Source organism: Protopterus annectens, chromosome 14.part0 (assembly GCF_019279795.1).
Source record: "Protopterus annectens isolate FY-2018-M chromosome 14.part0, PAN1.0, whole genome shotgun sequence".
Classification (NCBI taxonomy): domain Eukaryota; kingdom Metazoa; phylum Chordata; order Ceratodontiformes; family Protopteridae; genus Protopterus; species Protopterus annectens.
In genome coordinates this window covers 1,077,279,745-1,077,300,747 of record NC_056748.1, presented here as the reverse complement: position 1 = coordinate 1,077,300,747, position 21,003 = coordinate 1,077,279,745, and the positions used below count along the sequence as shown (strand labels likewise).

Here is a 21,003-nt window from a genome sequence, read left to right as displayed (position 1 = left end):
CCTAGAGACGTAACCTTTCATTACTGCATGGGGTCACGGTGGGTCATAGTGATGGGGAGTTCACAAAGCAGCTCTTCAGAAGAACTTAAGTTCCTTTTCTAGTAGTAACTGTGATACTGTCCTTCTCAGTCCCTTGATAAAGTTTGTCAGTACTGTTTCATGACGGAGTTCACTACCAAAGTATGGTACAATTCCAAACAATAATTCATCTGCGGTGCCAATTCACTGATCTTTCCTCTGATCCCCTCTACTGCTAACCATGGACAATGTAACCAAATGTTTAGCCTTTTCCACTCTGTACAGCATTTTCACATTATATCACATGGATAGTTCTGGAGTAAATGAGCTCTACATCTTCTGCTGAAACACAAGTGCTTGAATCAAAGTAGAGCAATGCATTGAAAAACAGTTATTTTCTCCAAATGTACTTTAAAAATGCAGAAAAGCAAAGATTTTATCTTTTTAAGTGAATTTATTTATTTATTGCTTTTGTTTACTGGAAAAGTCCAACTGGGCAGTTCTCCCATTTTCAGCGAAGGGCCTGGGAGAAATGCTCCATTTTACAGAATGAGTTGAAGGTAGTAATACAAGATTTACATAACAAACATATATACATACAGAGACTAATAATAATAGGACAGTTAATAAAAAAAATAATAGATGTATATACATTGTATGTGCATAGTGCTAGGCATATTCCCTCAGGGATGTGTCCTGAGCCCTCTGGTGTTTACCTTACTAACTCAACTGCATCACCAGGAATAAACTGAGCAAGATCATCAAGTTCACAGATGACACCACTGTAGGGGGTCTTAGCAGGAGTGGGGATGAGACCACCCACAGAGAGGAGGTGAACCACCTCATTAACTGGTGCGATATTAATAACCTGGCCCTAAACGTGGGGATGAGACCGCCCACAGAGAGGTGAACCACCTCATTAACTGGTGCGATATTAATAACCTGGCCCTAAACGTGAATAAAACCAGTGAGTTGGTAATGGACTTCAGAAAGAATCAGGACTCACATCGCTCAGTCAGTTAACAGGGAAACAGTGGTGAGCCCCACTCAATTAATGGGAAAACTGTGGAGAGCATGAGAAGCGCCAAATTTCTGGGGGAGTGCATTTCTGTGGACTTAGCATGGCCAACAAATACTAACCGTATTGTGAAGAAAGGACACCAACACCTGCACTTCTTGTGGAAGCTGAGGAAAGCTAGTTTCCCTTAATCTGTCCTCAAAACGTTCTATAGGGGTGCCATTGAAAGCACCTTGGCTAGTAATCTCACAGTCTGGTTCAGGAACTGCAAAGCCCCAGACCAAAAGGTGCTACAGAAGATGGTGAAGGTAGTGGAGAAGATCACTGGATCCCCACTTCCAGCTCTCAGGCCTATAACTAAAGATCACACATACCCTGCAATGGACTGTTCTCCTGCTTTTCTTCAGGAAGACGATACCTAGGTATGTGTTGCAAGTCCTCCAGGTTTAGTTGGAGCTTCTTCCCACATGCTATCCGACTGCTAAACTCTACAACATATCAATAGCTGATGGCTGTCTCCTCGTGCAATACCTACATCAAGCTGCTTTACAAGTGCTATAAGTAGTAATTGAACATTATGTACAATATACTTGTGCTATTCAGTGTATTCTGTATACTCTGTGGAATAATTGCTTTTCTACATGTGCAATATTTGATGAAGGCTGCTACCACCAGTGTTATAGATGTATCTCAGATCTGTCAGTCTTGTTTAGTCTATGTATATGTTACTGCAGTGTTATATGCCCTTGTTATTCTCTGTAGCGTTGTTGCCTCAGTAAGACGCTGTCCGGTTCGATTCTCAGCTAGAGCGTCTTCTGCGTGGAGACATGCGTGAATGGGCGTACCTTCGTTGAAGGTTGTGCATCAGGGCTGGTAACTTGGCACGTAAAAATCAACTACCAATCATTAGCAGACCGGAGTTCTGCTGTGGCGACCCCCAACGGGGAAAAGCCAAAAGACACAAACAAAATTCTCTGCAGTTGTATGTGATATAGAGGTTCATAGGTAGGTACTAGGCTATTGGCCCTACGGCATAATTAAACCTAGCCAAACTATTTTGGCTTGCACATGGAACCGAAGCAATGTAATTTTGCTCAACTCGCATGGTGTGCAGGTCTGAACAACAATAAAGTTTACTTTGACTTAGCATTGTAACGATAGGATAGTTAATGAAAACGTGGCAGCTAAATGAAGACTACAGTAAAATATCAGGTGATATCAAGCTTGTAGGAGTCTACTTAGTTTCAAATGGAATCAGCAACTACTTGTCTTTTCTTGAAGTAATTAGACCACATACGTAATTATACTAAACTGGATGGCATGTGGGAGTGTTTCCCTGTATGAAAAGTTCACTCCCCATGTAAACCAAATTTAGGGCAAATTCCATATCCTGTCTTCTGATCACAGTTTCAGATATTTGAGTGTAATGTTCACTTGTGCAGGGCAGTTAACTAGTAGTCAGTCACGATGAAAGCCTGTCACGCTAATAAGCTTCTCATCCTACACACAGCTTTATTGCATGTGATTAACTTCTCTTCATTCTGTAAGATGGATGCAGTACCCAACCATTCTTCCAAATTAGATGCCAGATAAAAACAAATGACACATTGGTATTAAATGAATACATGAAATGGAACCTCTTAAAAAAGGTTTTGATTTACAAATGTTTTGGGCACATAATGAGATTCCTCCCATGTGCAGGAGAAGTGTGGACAATATTTTCTCAATGTTAAAAAAACACCTCCGTCTACTTTGTAAAACATGCAGTGCAGCATTAAGACCCGCCTCAACTGAAATCAATCAATACATAATTTGAAGAAGATTGTGTAATTACATCAGCTCACACCCCTTTCAGGTGTATACCCCCCCAAAAAGTCATTTTACTCTTGTACCTTATGTGCAGCAATTAGTTGGAGACTTCACACATCTTTTTTCTGTTTCAAATTAGACTGGAGTAATCCTATCTACATATAATTAAAAATGAGACTGTTCAGTGTCTTCAGATTATTTACTTAATTTAGGTTTGCTGACACTATAGACTTTAAACAGTCTTATATCTCAGAGCTAGTCATTTTATGCTTTACTTCAAAGCTCTGCGGACTTGCATTTAGAATACATAAGTTAGTAGTGGGTGTTTTCTGTATGAAAGAGGGAGGGTACAGGATGGCTTTACCCTGATAAAGCAGGACCTCTGGATCTGCATTTGTGGTTTGCATTTCTACTTAATGCATTGATTATAAAAAAAAACATTTCCATTCGTCCTCTAAGTTTAGACAAAAGCCCTTAATAACCAAGTTCAAAGAAAATGACCGTTGTTGAGATGTCCAGCCTGTACTTACTTTTACATGCTTAAAAGGAAGTATTTGAATTACACACACACACCACCCAGTTAAAAAACGGGCCTTTTTTAATTTATCGTCGTTTCGAGGTCACATCGTGTTACTTGTAGTTTTATTATTCTATAGTTTTCTGTAATTAGCTCCTGGCTGGAAAAAAAAAAGTTTTGGTGACAGAAACAAACACATGGAATTAAATAAACTTGTATTTGCATTTCCCATGCATAAACCAAGGCTGGCTACATGACATGGTGCGTTTTATACTCCCCACAAACGCTGAGGACAGCTGGAGCTGCCACGGCAATGCAGGAGGAACGTAAATAAGTTTTAGACTTAAATTGTTTCTGCTCCAAGGGTTTGCCGCACATCAAATATTAAGAATTGCGTTAAATATCCAGGATATGGGATGATGAATCATTAAATCCAAATTATTGTATTAAGTATAAGCGCGTTGTAACAATTATGTAAGTTTGCTGTTTGAAGTCGTTAGTAGGTTTTCCACATTGTGCCCGTTTATTCCAGATTTTGGGGGGGGGGAGGGGTACTTATACAGGATCCACATATTGGAAATGAAGCTTGAAAACTATGGTGCATCACCAGGACTTGTTGGGAAGAGGGGCATTGCTTACTACAACCGGGGGCAGCAAACCTAACAATCCCATCTAATGCTCTCTTATTCCATTAAATATAAATAAATATGTCTGCAGGCTACTTACCTCGTCTTCCAACAGTGCAGGAAGGGGCTGAAAGTCATAGAAACCACAATCATCCTCTCGTCCGTAAAGCTGCGCATCACTCACGCTGCCAAACGACTCCATAACAAATACATTTGAAAGTCCTTTTAAAGCCAGTCCTTGTACAATGTAATGCCTGCACGTCTGTCTTATGCGGACGACTCGCCAAACACCCCCAAAGTTTCCTGCTCCCCAAGTCACGGTAGGTACGCCTGTAGGACGGTGCTTGTAAACAACGCCCGGTCCGCTACCCGTGGGCAGTACTAGTGAACTGTAGCTCCCATTTCAGTGGGTTTAATGCAACTTCTCGCTGTTACTTGATTCTACAGTCCATAGTTTCAGGTAAATCCTACATTCCAGCACTACCTGAGAGTTTGCTAAGTACCTCACAAGGTGTACTACGGCTGCCATGGCAACGAGCCGGCACTGCTAATACCAACGCTAGACACCAGGCAGCAGCTGACGTTCCCCAATCAGGTCCACTTCCTGCTGCAGCATCCCGGGAAGGAGGAAGTGAGGCTGTTTGGATTACTGTATATTAAATATTCTTACAGCATACCACTCAACTGTACTGATTTTAGCAGAGTGTCCAGATTTTTGCCTCGTGTTTTTGCTCCGTTTTTCATATAATTCTGTTTTTCTGGCAAATTAGTGGCAAGTTATTAAACACTGAAGTCAGAAAAATAATGACAGGCATTTGAGTTTCAGACTTCATATCCTTCAGTAAATTAATTCTAACACAAAACCTGTTATTCTATCAACTTTCTAAGTTTGTAAGAGCACTATTTAAAAATTGACCCTATTTTTGTCCATTTGTCTTCCCCCATTAATTATTGCTTAGTCCAGATTTCGTGGTCCAAGAGGTGCACAAATATGATGTCTTAGAGCAGAAGGAGTTTTGTTGAGCATGTCACACGTAGTTTACATCTTATTATTTGCAAAACCAGTAGCATCCAGCAGAACGAGTAGCACCATCTGCTGGAAATTAAGGTAAGGAAATACGAGGTTACCACCAGAGTGGAAGTGATAGGATTCACATACACTGCAGGAAAAACAACTGTGGCTTTAAAACCTGCAGATGCACGACATACTTCAGAGCAGTAATTATACCTTTCAGCTGCACCTAACTGGTGGAATGTTCCTTCCGAGTTTTAGAAATTCCAAGATCCACTCTGTTCCACGTGATACATTATGTAACATTGTAGCCACAGTGAATAATATTGATTCCTATTAACTCCAAAATTATATAATAATAATAAAGTAAAAAATAAAAATTGATTATAGTAACTGAAAAACAACCCCCCCCCCCCCCCCCAAAAAAAAAAAAATAAATAAATAAATGTAAAACACACATTTTAGTCAGGCTGTGAACTTCTACTTGCTAGCAAGTGTTTCACATTTTCCCACTTCTTACGTATTATGAAATGTAGTGCCCAGAGTTTAGCCCTAGGAGCCTTATGGGATTATCTTTATTATTAATTCGATAAGTTGGTAAGTCCACTAAACACACATGCTATTTTCAAGAGTAAATGAAAAACCTAGAAACTGAGTAACGTCATCAACAGAACTGCAATAAGTGCCACTTCAAGTATCAGGCACAATAAACTCATACTATTTGGACATACAAGCGTTGAGTTCCCAGGCACTTTGAAATCTACACTTAAAACAACCTGCCATCAGCAACCTGACCCAACTAGTTCACTTACATGAATACATGTTTATGAATAAAATCCTTTGTTAGATGCTGTGCTACTTAACATATTCCATCTGTGCCAGTCTTTTCAAGTTTTGTCAAATTCCCCAAGTCACATAGCCTATTATAACTGAATGCAAACTTAAAACAAGAATATACCATCTAAACTGGATAACAACCTCAAATATACATGAAAGTTCTGCCAATGCATTAACAGCTGCACTTTGCAGCATTGGTTGGTCCACCCTACATACATCAGATTGCCACAGCAAAAGGGTCTCACCATCTTCACTGATAACCTACTTCCTTTTCAGAAGAAGCTATATCCACTGAAAACTAGGAGACTTAAGTCACAAAGGGTGCCATCTTTAACTCATCAAAGACAGGGCCAGTTCGTGGCATAGATGGAAGCATGACCCACATAATGCAAACAAACTCTCACACTACAAAAAATTACGAAAAAGGGGTAGAGCTGATATTACAGCACAAAATCTGTCTATTGCAAGAACTACCAAACTACTTCTCTAGACAACCCTAAACAGTTCTGAGCTAGCACAAAAATACTGTCTAATTATGGGATATTTAGCATTTCCAAAAGTGCACATAATCTTACATTAGAAACTATAAACTGGATTAAGCCGAGCAAATATCATCCCAGCAAATTTACAAACCATGTGCCCAACACTCCCACTACTGTTACATGAATATCTTGACTACCTAAAATTCTGTTTCAAAGTTATTACCAGGAAACATGTGAATGAACACCATAGCAAAATATCATGTCACTCAAGTAGTACACAACTCATCTAATTATTCTAGACAAGGAAGACAAATGCCCTCTGCCTCATTTACCTTCATCTTCAATCTTACATTGATCACAAAATCTATTCTTAGTCTACTTAAATTAGAAATGATTATACCTCTACTAAAACTGTCATTTCAACAGTCCTTGAAGACTAAGCCCTGTAGTCAGCTTGGACCATCTTTTTAAAATAATTGATACATTCATTTAATAAGATGATATGGTGCAACAGGTAATGCCACCTCACAGCAACAGGTTCTCTGGTTCCATTCTCATCTCTGGATTCTGTATGGAATCTGGATTCTGTGCAGAGTCTGCATGTCCTCCCTGTGTTTCTTTTTCCTTTGAGTGCTTTGGTTTTCCCCTACATTCCAAGACATGCAGTAGGTGGACTGGGCACTCTTAATTGCCCATGATATGTATGTGTGTATGTGTGTGTGTGTGAGTGGGTGCATGTCTGGTATGTAAGAGTAATTGCTTCAAGGCTAGCCACCCTGGCATGTGAACACTGGCTCTAGGTGATTGTCACTGTTGAAGTGACACCCCAATTCTCAACGACATGTGAAAAATGATTTTCCCAGTTAGGGGTCACCACAGTGGAACTCCAGTCTGCTAATGCTTGGCAGTGAATTTTTACAGTGTCGAGTTGCCAGCCCAGTGCCCAACCTTCAAAGAAGGTACACACACACCTACCTGCATGTCTTTAAATTCACTCAACCGTGGGGAGGACATACAGACTCCGCACAGAAGGCGCTCCAACCAAGAATTGAACCAGAAAACCTCTTGCTGTGAGGTGACAATGCTAACCACTGCACCACCGCGGCCCTATTTTCCTTGTACAGTGATGTCTTCATTAGGGACCTTCTCAACCTAAATTGCACCTTCACTTAGATGATGTGGTCTGCCAGAAGGAGCCTCCTCCCATAATGACATTAGCACTGGTCGACAAAATCATTTTAACCTACTGTAAAATTGGGAATTTAACAAAAAGGCTTATGTCATTTGGTACATTTAACAGGCTTGGATGGGCATAACATATCCAATTTTTTTAACTTTGGAAAGTCATTCACCCCTGGTAACTATCATATTTGCAACACATCTCTAAAAGCTGACCCTGTAGTCAGGGTCTTGGGGACACACAGACACAGTAATCTAGCCTTTGAACATCACTTGTCTACAGTAGTGAAGTAATCATTCTATGTTGTTCAACTTATAAACAAAGGTATGGCATCCAGGTCCAAGGAAGTCATTGTTCCACTGTATTTGACATTCATTGGACCTTTCATTGAGTACAGTGCCCCCTTTGGTATGTACCTAACCAGGCATACCCAACAACTGGAATGTCCACAGAGGTTCCGCACTACAAGAACACAAGGCTTAAGTAACATGTCCTATACAGACTGCCTCAAGGCCTTATCCCAGTATTCTGTCTCTTACATGCTGTTGAGGGGAGATCTATGCATTGTCAGACCCCACTCTGATGGACTTCCTGCATATGAGCAAAACAAACAGTATAATAATTACCCATTCTAAAGACTTAAACCTTGCCTGTGATATAAATAGGACCTGCTGCAAAGATGGGTATGTATTCCAGAGACTACCTTGTATCGGTAACAGGCTCCCCATCTATGTGAAGCAGAGTTCCTCCCTAACCCAATTCAAGTGTAAGTAGAATAATTGGATGGGGAACCAAGAAATTCATCCTTGGCACCTATGTCTCTAATGAACACAGGCAACCTGTAACTGGTTCATCTCTCAACCCCCTGCTTACACTTATCAAAGGTACCAGAACTTGTGAGAGATTTGGGATGCATGGCTAGGCTTAAAATGGCCCTTGTTTTTGTTAGCCTAGTAAACACTTATGAACCTATGAACCTATTAGTGAATATGGGAGACTGGAACAGATTTTGTTGACTATTGCAACCTGCATACTGTTATTAAAGCAGACAGCAACAGGAAGACTTTCCTTTTTTAGAAATTCATGACATTATAAAATTATAAAGCCTGTTCTGTCTGTATTTTATCAATGTTCGTATTTCATTGTGCTGTGTTATGAATCATACAAGTAACACAATGTACAAACAATGTGCTGTGTACATTGCAGTAAATGCAGATACAGGTGAGAAACATTTTAGTGAGTGGAGCTTTGACTTGTTTCTTTGAAATTTAAAATCATGTGGAAGCAACATGCAACACTTTCAAATGGCTGCAAATAGATTTGACTTTGTACTGTTGAATATAATAAAGATGTGCTAGAGATGTCTAACAAGAATAAAATTGTCAGGCATCACCTCATTGTGTAGAATTATTTATTTGCACAACACTTTATATTCAGCTTTGTGTATTTGAATACAAGTTTGGGTTAATATGGCTGACCTTACAGAAGTACCTATGTAACTGAAGCATTCATGCCAATACAAACAATAATTTTATATATTTTGAAGAGGACTATTAGAGTCAGATGAGCAGGGTAATTATGGGAGCTGCTTGTGCCCCTCTATTTGCCATCCTTGTGTTATGGCACTAGAAAAGGGTATATATTTTTCCTCTGTTATGACAAGTGCCTTATAAAAGGACAGATTGTTAGGCTATCAAGACTGTTGTCTGAAGATGAAGTCTTAGCTAATAAAATGGAAAAGTTGATAAATATGTTTCAGGAGAGGGGTTACCACCCCCAACTTCTTTTACATAATATAAATAGACGAGTGTTAAAAACAGACCCAGCAGGCACAAACCACTTTTGTGTACTGGTTTGGACAGTGCTTATAACATTCCCTCCCAATAATGGTGGATTTAATAAAGCTACAGTACTGAAGTACTGTCCAGAGACTATATAAAGCAGCTGGCTGACCAGAACTGGAAAGTTTTTTTATTTGTTAATTGTGAAAAATCTGCCTTTGTCTACAAGAGAAATGTGAATATTAAAGAAAGATTAGAAAGGGGGAATAAAATGTGTAAATAATCTACCAGAGTGTATGTAATAATTAAATGTGGGATGTGTTCTCAATGTTCTTACATCTATATTGGTAATGAATTTAAGCTTAAAACCTTTCATTATAATTTTAAGTTTATCTATAAATGTAATTGTAACAGCAATGGGGCTAGTGTATCTAGCTTACTGTGGTTCTTGTGTTATTATGTAGGTAAGACAGAGTGTACACTCCACAAACTTATTTATGCACATTTGTATGATGTAAAAAGACCAAAGAGAATCATGCCCTATATAAGGAAACTCAGTTTGTGGGATACACAGAAATATGCTCATTTAGAACAAATAGCTGTTGAACCTAGGGGTTACCCCTAGGCATAATAATATTTCCATCAGCAGAACCTTAAACCTACATACAACCAGACCATAATATTTGTTATTATTTATTTATTAACATATCCTTTTCTAGAACACCCTACTGCATCTTTTGTGAACACCTTTAGTGACACTATATAATTTTAGTCCATGTATTTGTTTATTACTGTACATATTTAGTAGTTAAGAGGATTTTAACACTATTTTATATTTTCTGAGAATGTTAGCAAGTCTGCATTTTTGTATTTTTATAATGCAGTTACTTAACATTTGTATCAAAGTTTTTGAATGTTATTGGTTGATTTTGACATGTGATCTGGATTATGTAAGTGCAAAATCATGTGACGGGTTGTGTCTAGTAATTCTGATGATGTCCAGAGAGTTAAAGTGCTTAACTACTGTGTTGTGTTGTAATAAAAGTATACATTTTTTCAGCATGGTCGAACATTTCAGTCCTGTGGAATTCCTTGTGGTCTGTGTTTCTACACAAGAACAAGCAGCAATGAGGTTCAAACCTCTTGATGGGCAGATCACCTACAGTCTTCTTTCATTGATTAAATCAGACAATTAGATTTGATATTACACAAATATCCAATATAAAGAGTTTGCATATTCATTACACTACAGCAGTGTGGGACAAAGTTTACTTGTAGTCTGTTGCCTGAGGGAACTTGTGTTAATGACAGATCATTGTAGAGGCACTTAGCTATATATTCTTTGTTTACCACAAAGGTGCCTTCAGGAGGACTTCTTAAGTAATTTCATGAGTGCTCCAATAAACGAATTTCCCAGTTTTGAGAAACAAATCTAGAAGCTTCTGTCCATTTACAAAATGAAATTTGAATTTTCCAGAAGAGTAGAGCTTTCAACTGTATGCATTGCTCAGACACAGGAAACCAAAAATCCAATGAGGACTCAAAAACTGAAATGGCCAAGAAATTCTGCATTAGAAATTTTCTTTCAAATAATATATGGACAAGGAGCTTTTCTCTTATATGTCTGTGAGTGGGATAATACTCCACATGTCTGACACTCCACAGACATCCCTCATTTCATAATATACTATGTAGACACTGCACTATGCATTTGGAACATGATTGTAGAAAATTGATTTTTTTATTTTGAAAAACATAATCAGCTTTGTGTTGTAATGTCTTCATGGGATTTAAATGTTTCAAATCACTTATAATATTAGTTATCCAACTATAAATTAAGTATAAGGGACTATCAGCTCTGATATTGCCGCCAACTCGCATTACCTGGTGTGTGAATTACATTCAGAGTCTAATGAACAGGAAAAGATGACCCCTGTAACCTCGTGCAAAAGTCATCCTAGATAAAAATGACACATTATTATTTGTAGCATCGGCCACAGCAGAAGTTACACTATGAGGTGAACAGAGTCAAACAAAATATAATATGGGTCAATTCATTCATTTGGATATATCCAGTGACTCCAATTAAAGCTAATGAGAGGTTTAATCAACAGTCATTTTGTCACTGCTAGCTGCTAGGAGCTATTTTACTGTTAAGCTAGATTCTTTCTGATTTTGTATGTAATTATAAGGACAAAGTGTCATCCTACCTTGTCTGTGTTGATCATTAAATCTCTAAGAAATAATTTTTTTGTAGTGATGTAAAATGCAGAATTATTCTCATTAATTAGGAGGCAATCATGCAGTACAGGAATTATTTACTAGACATTCAGAAAATCATTCACCTGACTATAATGATATGCCGTGCTTAATTGACTGATTAATTAAATATTCTCATAGTTACGAGTGTAATATGAATTATGACAGAAAGCAAGACAGAAATATATGGTAAGATAAGCAGTTAAGAGTGCTAGATTACCAGAGTACTCGTACTAACCTATATGAAGATATTATCAGAGGCCGACAACAATCTAACTATAACACCCCCTTATGCAATAGTGTTTAGCTGATCTGCCTGTATGGAAATCATTGTTTTGCACCCCTGTGGCTAGGTGGACTTAAGATTAATGTGGAGTGCTAATTATTATAATTTCAAATTTCAGTGTCAGTTGAAGAAGCACCCCAAAATATATACTGCCTACTGTAGTTGCTAAAGCATATGCTCACTGGACGGAATTCATGTCACTGTTATTGAACATACCAAAATTTCATTTAATTCTGTTTACTGTAGCTGTCAGATACCCATCTTGTAAATATGTTTTGCACAAGAGATCTGACTCATATCAGAATACATGGAGGTATATTTTCTGTCTGGCACTAGTCTGGTATTAGTAATAATATAGATTTCATGGTGAACCTGTACAGAATATCAGTGCAATTTAGAATAAATTACTACCAATGACATAGCAAGGAGCACAGTTTCTAAATTTTTTGATTTAGACTCAACCAGATGAACTCAGAATATTTGCTGTTGCTGGGATCCTGGGTACCATCTGTAATAATGACATTGAATCTTTGTTTCTTACTAGTTAGATAACATGAGTAGATGCCGGTAGGGTGTAGCTTTTAGCTTGGAGATGTCTCATTCACATTGAATATGTCTAAACCAGTTAAGTAAACCATCGTTGAGATGCTAATCCTATAGTTTCATGGAAAATAGGCCAAACTTTAGTACTCTTGTTAATAGCGTTTCACTGTTCTGAATGCTGCCTGAATGTAGTAGTCTCAAGAGTGTACAAACTGACGTCTAAAGCCCGTAGAATAATATTGATTAACCGAGCTTCAAGCTGACCCTCTGTACACCACGTTTACTAGAATTTATAGAGACATGAATAATGCCATTGGATCAAATTAACTTTTTTTGTGTGGTCAAGCAATGTTTGGACAAGTACTAACAAACAAACAAATGCAGAAAGTTTGATACTTTCAAAAGACTACTTATAGCTTGACTCTATGATGCAGATGGATAGTCAGTTAGTGGTCTTGGAACTGAAGGAGATAGGAAAAGTGGAAGAGAAAATGCCTCTTCTGGGAGGAGGGGACAAGTCGGGTCACACTGGAAGCATATAAACTATGACTTCTCTGATGAAGACAGGGAAACGATTTGGGAAGAGCTGCATGCTGGTGATGTTCCTTGTGGACGTTTATGGCAAACATCACACAAGACCTATAGCGCACCCTCTTCCCCTACTTAGCAGAGTGCATGTGCACACACAGGGCCACATACAAAAAAAACAAACAAAAAAACCCTTGAAATCACGTCTGGTGGCTGTCTTAACAATGGCTGCTCTCATCCAATTCTCACCCTTGGTGATGAAAGAATGTGGTGGTCAGCTGGTGAGAAGATGTTAATAATCCTCAGTCAATAGAGGGAAAAATGCAAAAAAAAAAAAAAGCATCTACCGTATGTTTCTTAACATCCCTCACCCCCCACCAAAACACACACACACACACACACACACACACACACACACACCGACTTCAACCTCTAACACTTAATCTCCAGTTTTATATTAACATAACAAAACAAATACATGAATATAGCTCTCCTAAATTGTTGAAGACACACAGAAAGGTTATAAAAAGGATGTAAATAATTTACTCCCTGGAGATGTCAGCTGTAAATTACTTGACCAATATTTGGGTATGTACACACACTCATACATAGTTGCATGCACAAATACACACACACCCCCATGCACTCACACACATACACACAGTCACATAAAAATGCATTACAGATGCGTAACACACGTGCACGCGCACACACACACACACGCACACACACACACACACACACACACACACACACACACACACACACACACACATACTCACATTAACTGACACATACTCATTTCCTCAGATGCCAGCCGCTGTCTATGTATACGGACACCTAACATGGGAGAAGGCATCACTGAAACAGATCCTTCTAACTATTATATATCATATTCTTGTGGCAGTAAGCATCTCTAACATAATAAACAATCCCCAGTGCTTTGTATAAAGGATAACACAATATAACCATTAGCTTGCAGGATGGTACTTTTAACAATATTTAAGAGATTTTCATGAAGAATCACTTCAGCAGATGTGTGTAAGTGTGCAATGCAGAGATTTTTACAGGTCTAAGTTTTTATACATTACATGTAATTTAAAAAATTTCAACATTGTTGATGTGCACACTTCAGTTATCATTTAGACCTCTTGCAGTACACACTAAGTAAGATGGATTACACTTTTTGAGGAATATGATTCTTATTCAGCCAAATAAAAGGAGAAGAGATATTTTCAGATTCTAGTGAGATTTGCCAACTGCAGTTATAATGTAAACCACTGATCTTGTCTGTAGTAATGATTACAGTGGTATGATGTACAGACTTACAGACACACTCCCATAAACATGACATGTGTAAATGTACTACAGGCACACGTGCTGTATATAAAAACATGCACAAACTCTTGCATATAAATGCATTGCAGAAGTAAACACACACACTCTCACACACATAATCATACATACTCACATACACACAGACACACACACAGCCATGAAAATGCATTACAGATGTGCCCAAAGACACACACACACACACACACACACACACACACACACACACACACACACACACACACACACACACACACACACACACACTCTCATATAAATGTATTACAGATGTGTACACTTGCTCATACATACTCAAATGCATAAACACACACACACACACACATATACAGTCATACATACTCACATGCACACAGATACACACACACACACACACACACACACACACACACACACACACACACACACACACACACAGTCACATATAAATGCATTACAAATGTGTTTATACACACACACATGTACATATATACTCACATTAACTGACACACACTCACCTATAACTGCATTACAGATGCACACAGACACACACACACACACACACACACACACACACACACACACACACACACACACACTCATACATAGTCACATGCAGACAGACACAGATGCATACATGTGCGCTTCTCTTGAAGGCTGCACCCTATATCACGCACCATGATCATGTCACTGACAGATAAATTGTCCTTGATGAAAAGATGAATTATGATGCCTGATGTTAAGATTTTTACTGGTGACAGATTTTTCTGACAAGCATACGTATTATAATATACACCTCATTAAAAGTGCAGAACAGTATGAATTAGAGAATGTTGATCTACACAGAAGAATCTATAGAAAGACAATATCCCTACCCATGTTAGGGCAGTTCCTCTTGTAAAACCATTGCTGAAAAATATTAGGCTGTTGTTTTATTTACAGGTATTGGAGTGGGAATGGAAGATAAATAATGACCTGCTTGTTTTCTTTTATTCCTAAAGTTAGGCAGTGAGTGTCACGTGATAAAAAAGGGCAAACAAAGAACTTGGGAATGGGGAGTGTTCAGAGGGATGGACAGATTTGTACAGCATGCGTAAACTTATGGAGGGTGGGTGTACCTGTAATAGGTAAGTATTTCTGATTTTGTCTGCACCTGTGCTCAGCATCGTTCCTTTCCGAAACTCAACATTCCGTACACTGTTGCAATATAAGATAAATGTATAGGTTTTATCTGGGTTAGGAATATTCCACTGTTCAGATTTGCTTTTCGTCAAAGACAAATTTTCTAAAACCACCTAAGCAAATGTATGCTCTCTGAAATGTTTTGTAACTTAGTCCCAGACTGTGTGACCTCTGAGTTAGTTATATTAGGAAAAAGGTAAAGAAGGCAGTATTCCACAGAAAAGAAATGTGAATTAGTTAGTTGGATAATTAGTTGGTTACCTGGTTAGTCAGTAGTGATAAATCTATCTTTGCTAAGAACTGAATATAGTTAATAGACAATAACCAACATAAATTCTGCACTTTTGTCCACAGTTACAATCACTTTGTCAAGAATATTGTTGTTTTCACCTTTGTGCAACTTGATGGACTATCTTGCAGTGCACTGCTAAAATTAAAACGTACTCTCTGAATGTGAAGCTACTAATCCAACAGATCTGGAATAGTCTTACATAGGAACCATGTCTGTAGTCTAATATCCCATAATTAATTTGTGACATGTCAAAATCTGTTGCATCGGTTTTCTGACACTCCTTAATAGTTGTAAACCAATAGTCCAGATAATGTAGAAACATATTCTCTTTGTTGCATTATATTTAACAGAGAGACGTATGATCTTTAATATCCTTACCTGTTTTATCATAATGTTGTTGAAGTTTACTTTGGCTCAGGAAATGACCCCACCATCTCACATCTTTCGGATCAGTTAATACAATTAGCTGCACATAACAGAACAGTTCTGGATCTGGGAGGATGAAAAAAGTCCTTTTCCGGAACTAGAGCTAATATTATTTATGAATGTAAGAAGTGAATGAAAAGAAATTTATATACAGAGCTCATAATAGCAACATCAGTTTTTTCTTTTAATAGCAGCATCAGTTTTGGTACTATTTTTATATCTCATATTGCTAGAACTTGTAGCTGGTTCTTAAGGTCATACATTTTCATCCTCATTGCTAATATTTAATAGCAAAGACATTCCTTTTTCTTTTACTGCATTGATTGATTGGTGCCACTATTTTATAATTTGCAACTATAGGTAGTTGAACTAAACAAAAACTATGCAATTCATAGTGCTGTCCAGTAAATCATCAGCTTTTAAACATGGTAAATACAGAAAGAATGATAGTTCAGGAGAAACGTTACTGGTGAAACTACTTCAGATGATGAGACCTGAAATAAAAAGCTTCTCAACTTTTTCTAGTCCTACTTATTAGCATAGTATAAATATAAAGGTAATAAGAAGGTAAGGCGGGGTAGCTGAGGGGGCGGGACAAAGATGTTTTGTTAAAATGATCTAAAACAAGCAATGTGAATTATTGTTACCATTACAGGCAATATTTAAGATCCCAAATGCCATTCCATTTATTGTGTATTTATTTAGTTTTACTGAATTATAAACAGCGAAGTGTATTGTCCATTTCTGACTAGTTAAATGTCCTCAGTTTTTAGTTCTTACAGGGTATATCAGTGTGTGCATATGTGAATGAGAGTTGAAACTTGGCTTTGGTTCTTACTGGGTGTTTAACTGGGTAAACAGAATGGGCGATAGTAACTAGAGTGCAAGTAAAACCACTACATACAGTATGATGGAAAACAAAAACTACGAGATTCTGATCTGTTTAATGTCTATTAAAGTTTTAGTTACTCACTTTTATTTAGATTCTTGTTAGCTGCATAGATAGACTGGTCCTAGGACATGCTTCAGCCATGAGCCAGACCAGCGGCTGACATGACAATAAAAAGAAACAATTACAATCACAGTACTTGCACTTCCATAATGCATAGATTTAAAGTTCAAAAATGTTCCACACAATTACTGTCACAATGTTTATATTTAAACAAAGCATGAAATGTACAGTTTACCTCAGGAAAAAAGTACTGCAGCACTGCTGAAAGAAAATAAAGTGGGTCTTAAAAAGTGCAGACTTGTATTATTACAGCACCACTAAGCTGTTTACTGAAGGAGACAGATAACGTATATTTTAACCCCCTCCATTCTATTAAACGTGGTGCATATGACTAAGTGAGTAGAGGAAGCAGGGTTACAGCAAATGGTCAGGAAAGTGAATTCATCACGGTCATGTGATCTACCTCAGTAAATGCTGCATAATCATGGTGAGTTGGCTCAGTCATTAGACAGCTGGGTAATTAGTGAAACCATCTGAATACTTAATAGGGACCAGGATGATCTAAAACAGCTTTGGGTGCAGCAATACCCTCTAGAGAGAATACAAAGCAGTTTGTATTTACTGCAACTACTGCATCAGAAATATACAGGTTTAAACAGGTTGCCACAATGTTTGACTATTTCTGTACTTCTTGCTAAATACACAGTTTAAGTATATTTTACTTTGTAATTTCTACATACTAGTGATTTCAGTGTCCAGATGATAGTATGGGTTATACTGTAGCCGTACATTGCGTATAATTAAATGAATTCGGAGTTCAAGTTTACTGAAAAAAGTTTTTTTTATGAGTATATTCCAATGTTTTAACATACTTACCTCTAGAATATTCTGCAGTTACACCTCTATCAAGGCATCTACAAATGTCTTTCAGAGTAATATTCAAAGACAAGGGTGTCACTAATTATTTATGATCACTGAACAGGAGATAAACTATGGTTCACCTATCCACTATAATGGCTGTTAACATGGAAAATTTAGAGGGAAGACAGTACTTAAATACGAAGCTGATTAAGAATAAGAAAAATATTCTACATCCATCACACTATGAAGCTAAATGCTGGCATCAGTTGCAGCTGTTCACCCCCCTCCCAACTATCACCTAAAAATCGGCAATTTAGGGTTCCTAGGTCCACTACTGTGGGTATTAGAAACACATATAGGCATATTACAGAAACATTGTGCGCTGCATACATTTATCTAGAGAAAGGTCATTTCTACTTAAGTGACAGAAATGTTCAGAGAAAAGATATTTGCACTACACCAGTTAGAAGATAAGAAAAGAAATGACATGAAAGTGTCGACAAAAATTTGGTAAAAATAACTTCAAATGAGTGAATAAGCATATTACAGAATGGAATGTTAAAACGTTAAACCACACTAACTTAGAAACAGGAGCAGCAAAAGGGATAAGAATGAGAGTTTTGTTACACCAAGAATGCCACGGATGAGGAATACGGCAGGGTGATTGTAGAGAATTAATATAATATCTGATGTCTTACGCAGAGGGTAGAGCAGGGAAGGAGCATAGGATGGTACTGACCCAGTTGGGGCATAGTAAAGAAGGAGGGAATAAAAATAAATGATTCGCTATTTATGATTCTGCTAACCTTGGCGACATCCAATATAAAATGTCTGAAGAAAGAAGGAACCAAATAATTTCCATTAGGCAACAGGGAAAAAAAGGAAGTAAAAGAAAATAAATTTAAAGCACTAAAATATGGTTTTGTAGCAAACTATAAAACTTAAAAACAAATGATAAAAGTTTGTATAAAATGAAGTCTTGCTATGCTGTGACCAAATGAATGGCAAGTGTATGTGACAGATAGTGATATGTTTAGTCTATTTTTGTTTTTATTTGTTAGATATATCTGCACTGATTCTTGTGAAGAATATTTAAGTCTGCTTATTAGAAAAGAGCCATAGCTTGTTTCCAATATGGAATTTTAAGGGAAGAAAATAAAGTAACGAGGCAGCACGTGGTCATTGGGTAGCAAAGAAGAGAGAGAAGGAACAGGGGTAACGTTATTTAACAAAGATACTACGCTAGAACAAGTTGTTATAATACTAAAAATGCACATAATGATGCTACACTCCAGCACTGAGGGTGTGCTCTTGATAAGTGAAAACAGTATGTGCCAGAACCCGGGAAGGACGAGATTAAGCAGAAGAAGGACAAACGGATATGAAAAATTAACACCTTTTACTTTGAAAGTGGAAATAAAGAAAGAGCCACTGAGGGAACTCAAAACTAAGCAATAATGATGCACAGGACATGGGTTTGCTGGCTTCTGCAGTTTTAAAGAATCTGACAAATAAGGCATAAAGACTCCAGACTGAACTTTTATATAGATCTTTGGCTAATGTAGAAGTACAAATGGCCTGTTGAAAGTGATTTTAATAGCTTTCATAAGGTGCGGGACTCCCTACCAAACATATAATATAATGCAAAATGCTTGCATGTGCCAAGATGGGATTTGTAAATGTTTTTTTTTCTTTTTTAGGCCACATGCTATGATTGTATATCCCATGATGCACATTTTCATATGTATCAGAGTTTGCCCTTTCAGCTTTTCGACTTCTCATTGGTGCCCAGCACTATGGCTCCTGTTAACCGCAGACCTGTTTACATGACATCAGTGTCAGGGAATATCATAGAGAGAATTTTAATAGAATGACGGGTTACTTTTATGGATGGTAACAATCTTTAGGATAAACTTAATCACTGGTTTATATCAAACAGTTGATGCTGGATGAATCAGGTTTATTTTTATGACTGTGTTGTAAACAGACAAAGCAGAAGAGTTTGTGGTGATAAATTCTCCCTAGGCTAAAGTAAGGCATCTGATTAATTTCCACAGAGGGCATTGCTGAAACAGTGAGTGAGAAGGTCACTGAAAAACCAATCAGTAAAAACAAAATGAAAACTCCAGCAAAGCTAGAACTTCCATTGAGTGACCTCCCAAACCTCTTGTATCAGAGGCACATGGGATATATGAAAATGATCCTTATGAACATCAGGTGTTTCAGCTAATTGGCAATTCTGAATGCCCATGACTTGTTTTGTCATTTTAATGGACAATTTCAGGCCAATAAAGCCAAACCCCATTAGCTGTGGATATGCATATTTCGGCCTTGTTATGACCTCATCAGCACAGCACAAGCAGAGTGTTTGACTAAGCATTAGAAACACAGGACTGTTATACCCAACTGATGTCCAGAGAGCATTGCTGGGAAATTTGCATGGTTTTGTCATGAGCTGAGGACTTTATGAAGGTTGGCACACAGCCTGGATCACAGATGGTATTGACTGTACATTTTGGAGGACAAACTTGTTTTGTACCAGATGGAGATCTCATAAAACATTGCTTTGTGTCAAAGAAGTTATTTGCTACATCTGTTCATTGAGTTTTACTCTCACAGGTGGATAGTGGTTTATACAGCCCAGCCTGTCTGTCTGTTCTGAGAGGTTTCCCATCATAACAGTGTAAACTGTACAATTGCCAGGATCATGCAGTCATTTCTCCAGGACATCCATTGAGCATTGTAAGTTTGTAAGGTTAGAGGTATGGCTATTATGAAAACCTCTTGGATATTACCTCATTTTTTTAAATTTCTCCAAATGTTTTGGTTTTCTAATACTGTGCCAGGACTGGACCCCATTCCTAACTCAGGATACAGTTACAGTTTATGAAATCAGTATCATTTGCCAGGAGTGCATTCCTTGCTAGAACAATGTGCCCAGAAGTGTTTTTTCTGCAGTTCATATGATGCTACCTTTATTGGCAGCATATTTAAGTTTGTTTAAAAATACATTTTATTAGCCTTGCTGCTTCTACTGCTATTGAAACTATCGCGCTGTAGTT

The 21,003-nt window shown here is 37.7% G+C and overlaps 1 protein-coding gene across 2 annotated transcripts in view; it reads right to left on the bottom strand.

Moving 5' to 3' along the window:
• The window catches only part of KNDC1 (kinase non-catalytic C-lobe domain containing 1), a 1,471,539-nt gene extending 1,466,998 nt beyond the window's left edge, over positions 1-4,541 (bottom strand). For both annotated transcript variants that reach the window (XM_044056877.1, XM_044056878.1), the window contains exon 1: positions 4,089-4,541. In XM_044056877.1, coding sequence (XP_043912812.1) covers positions 4,089-4,190 — 102 coding nt within the window. In that variant the 5' untranslated portion in view covers positions 4,191-4,541. The remainder of the gene's footprint in view (positions 1-4,088) is intronic.
• Between the last annotated feature and the right edge of the window lie 16,462 nt (positions 4,542-21,003).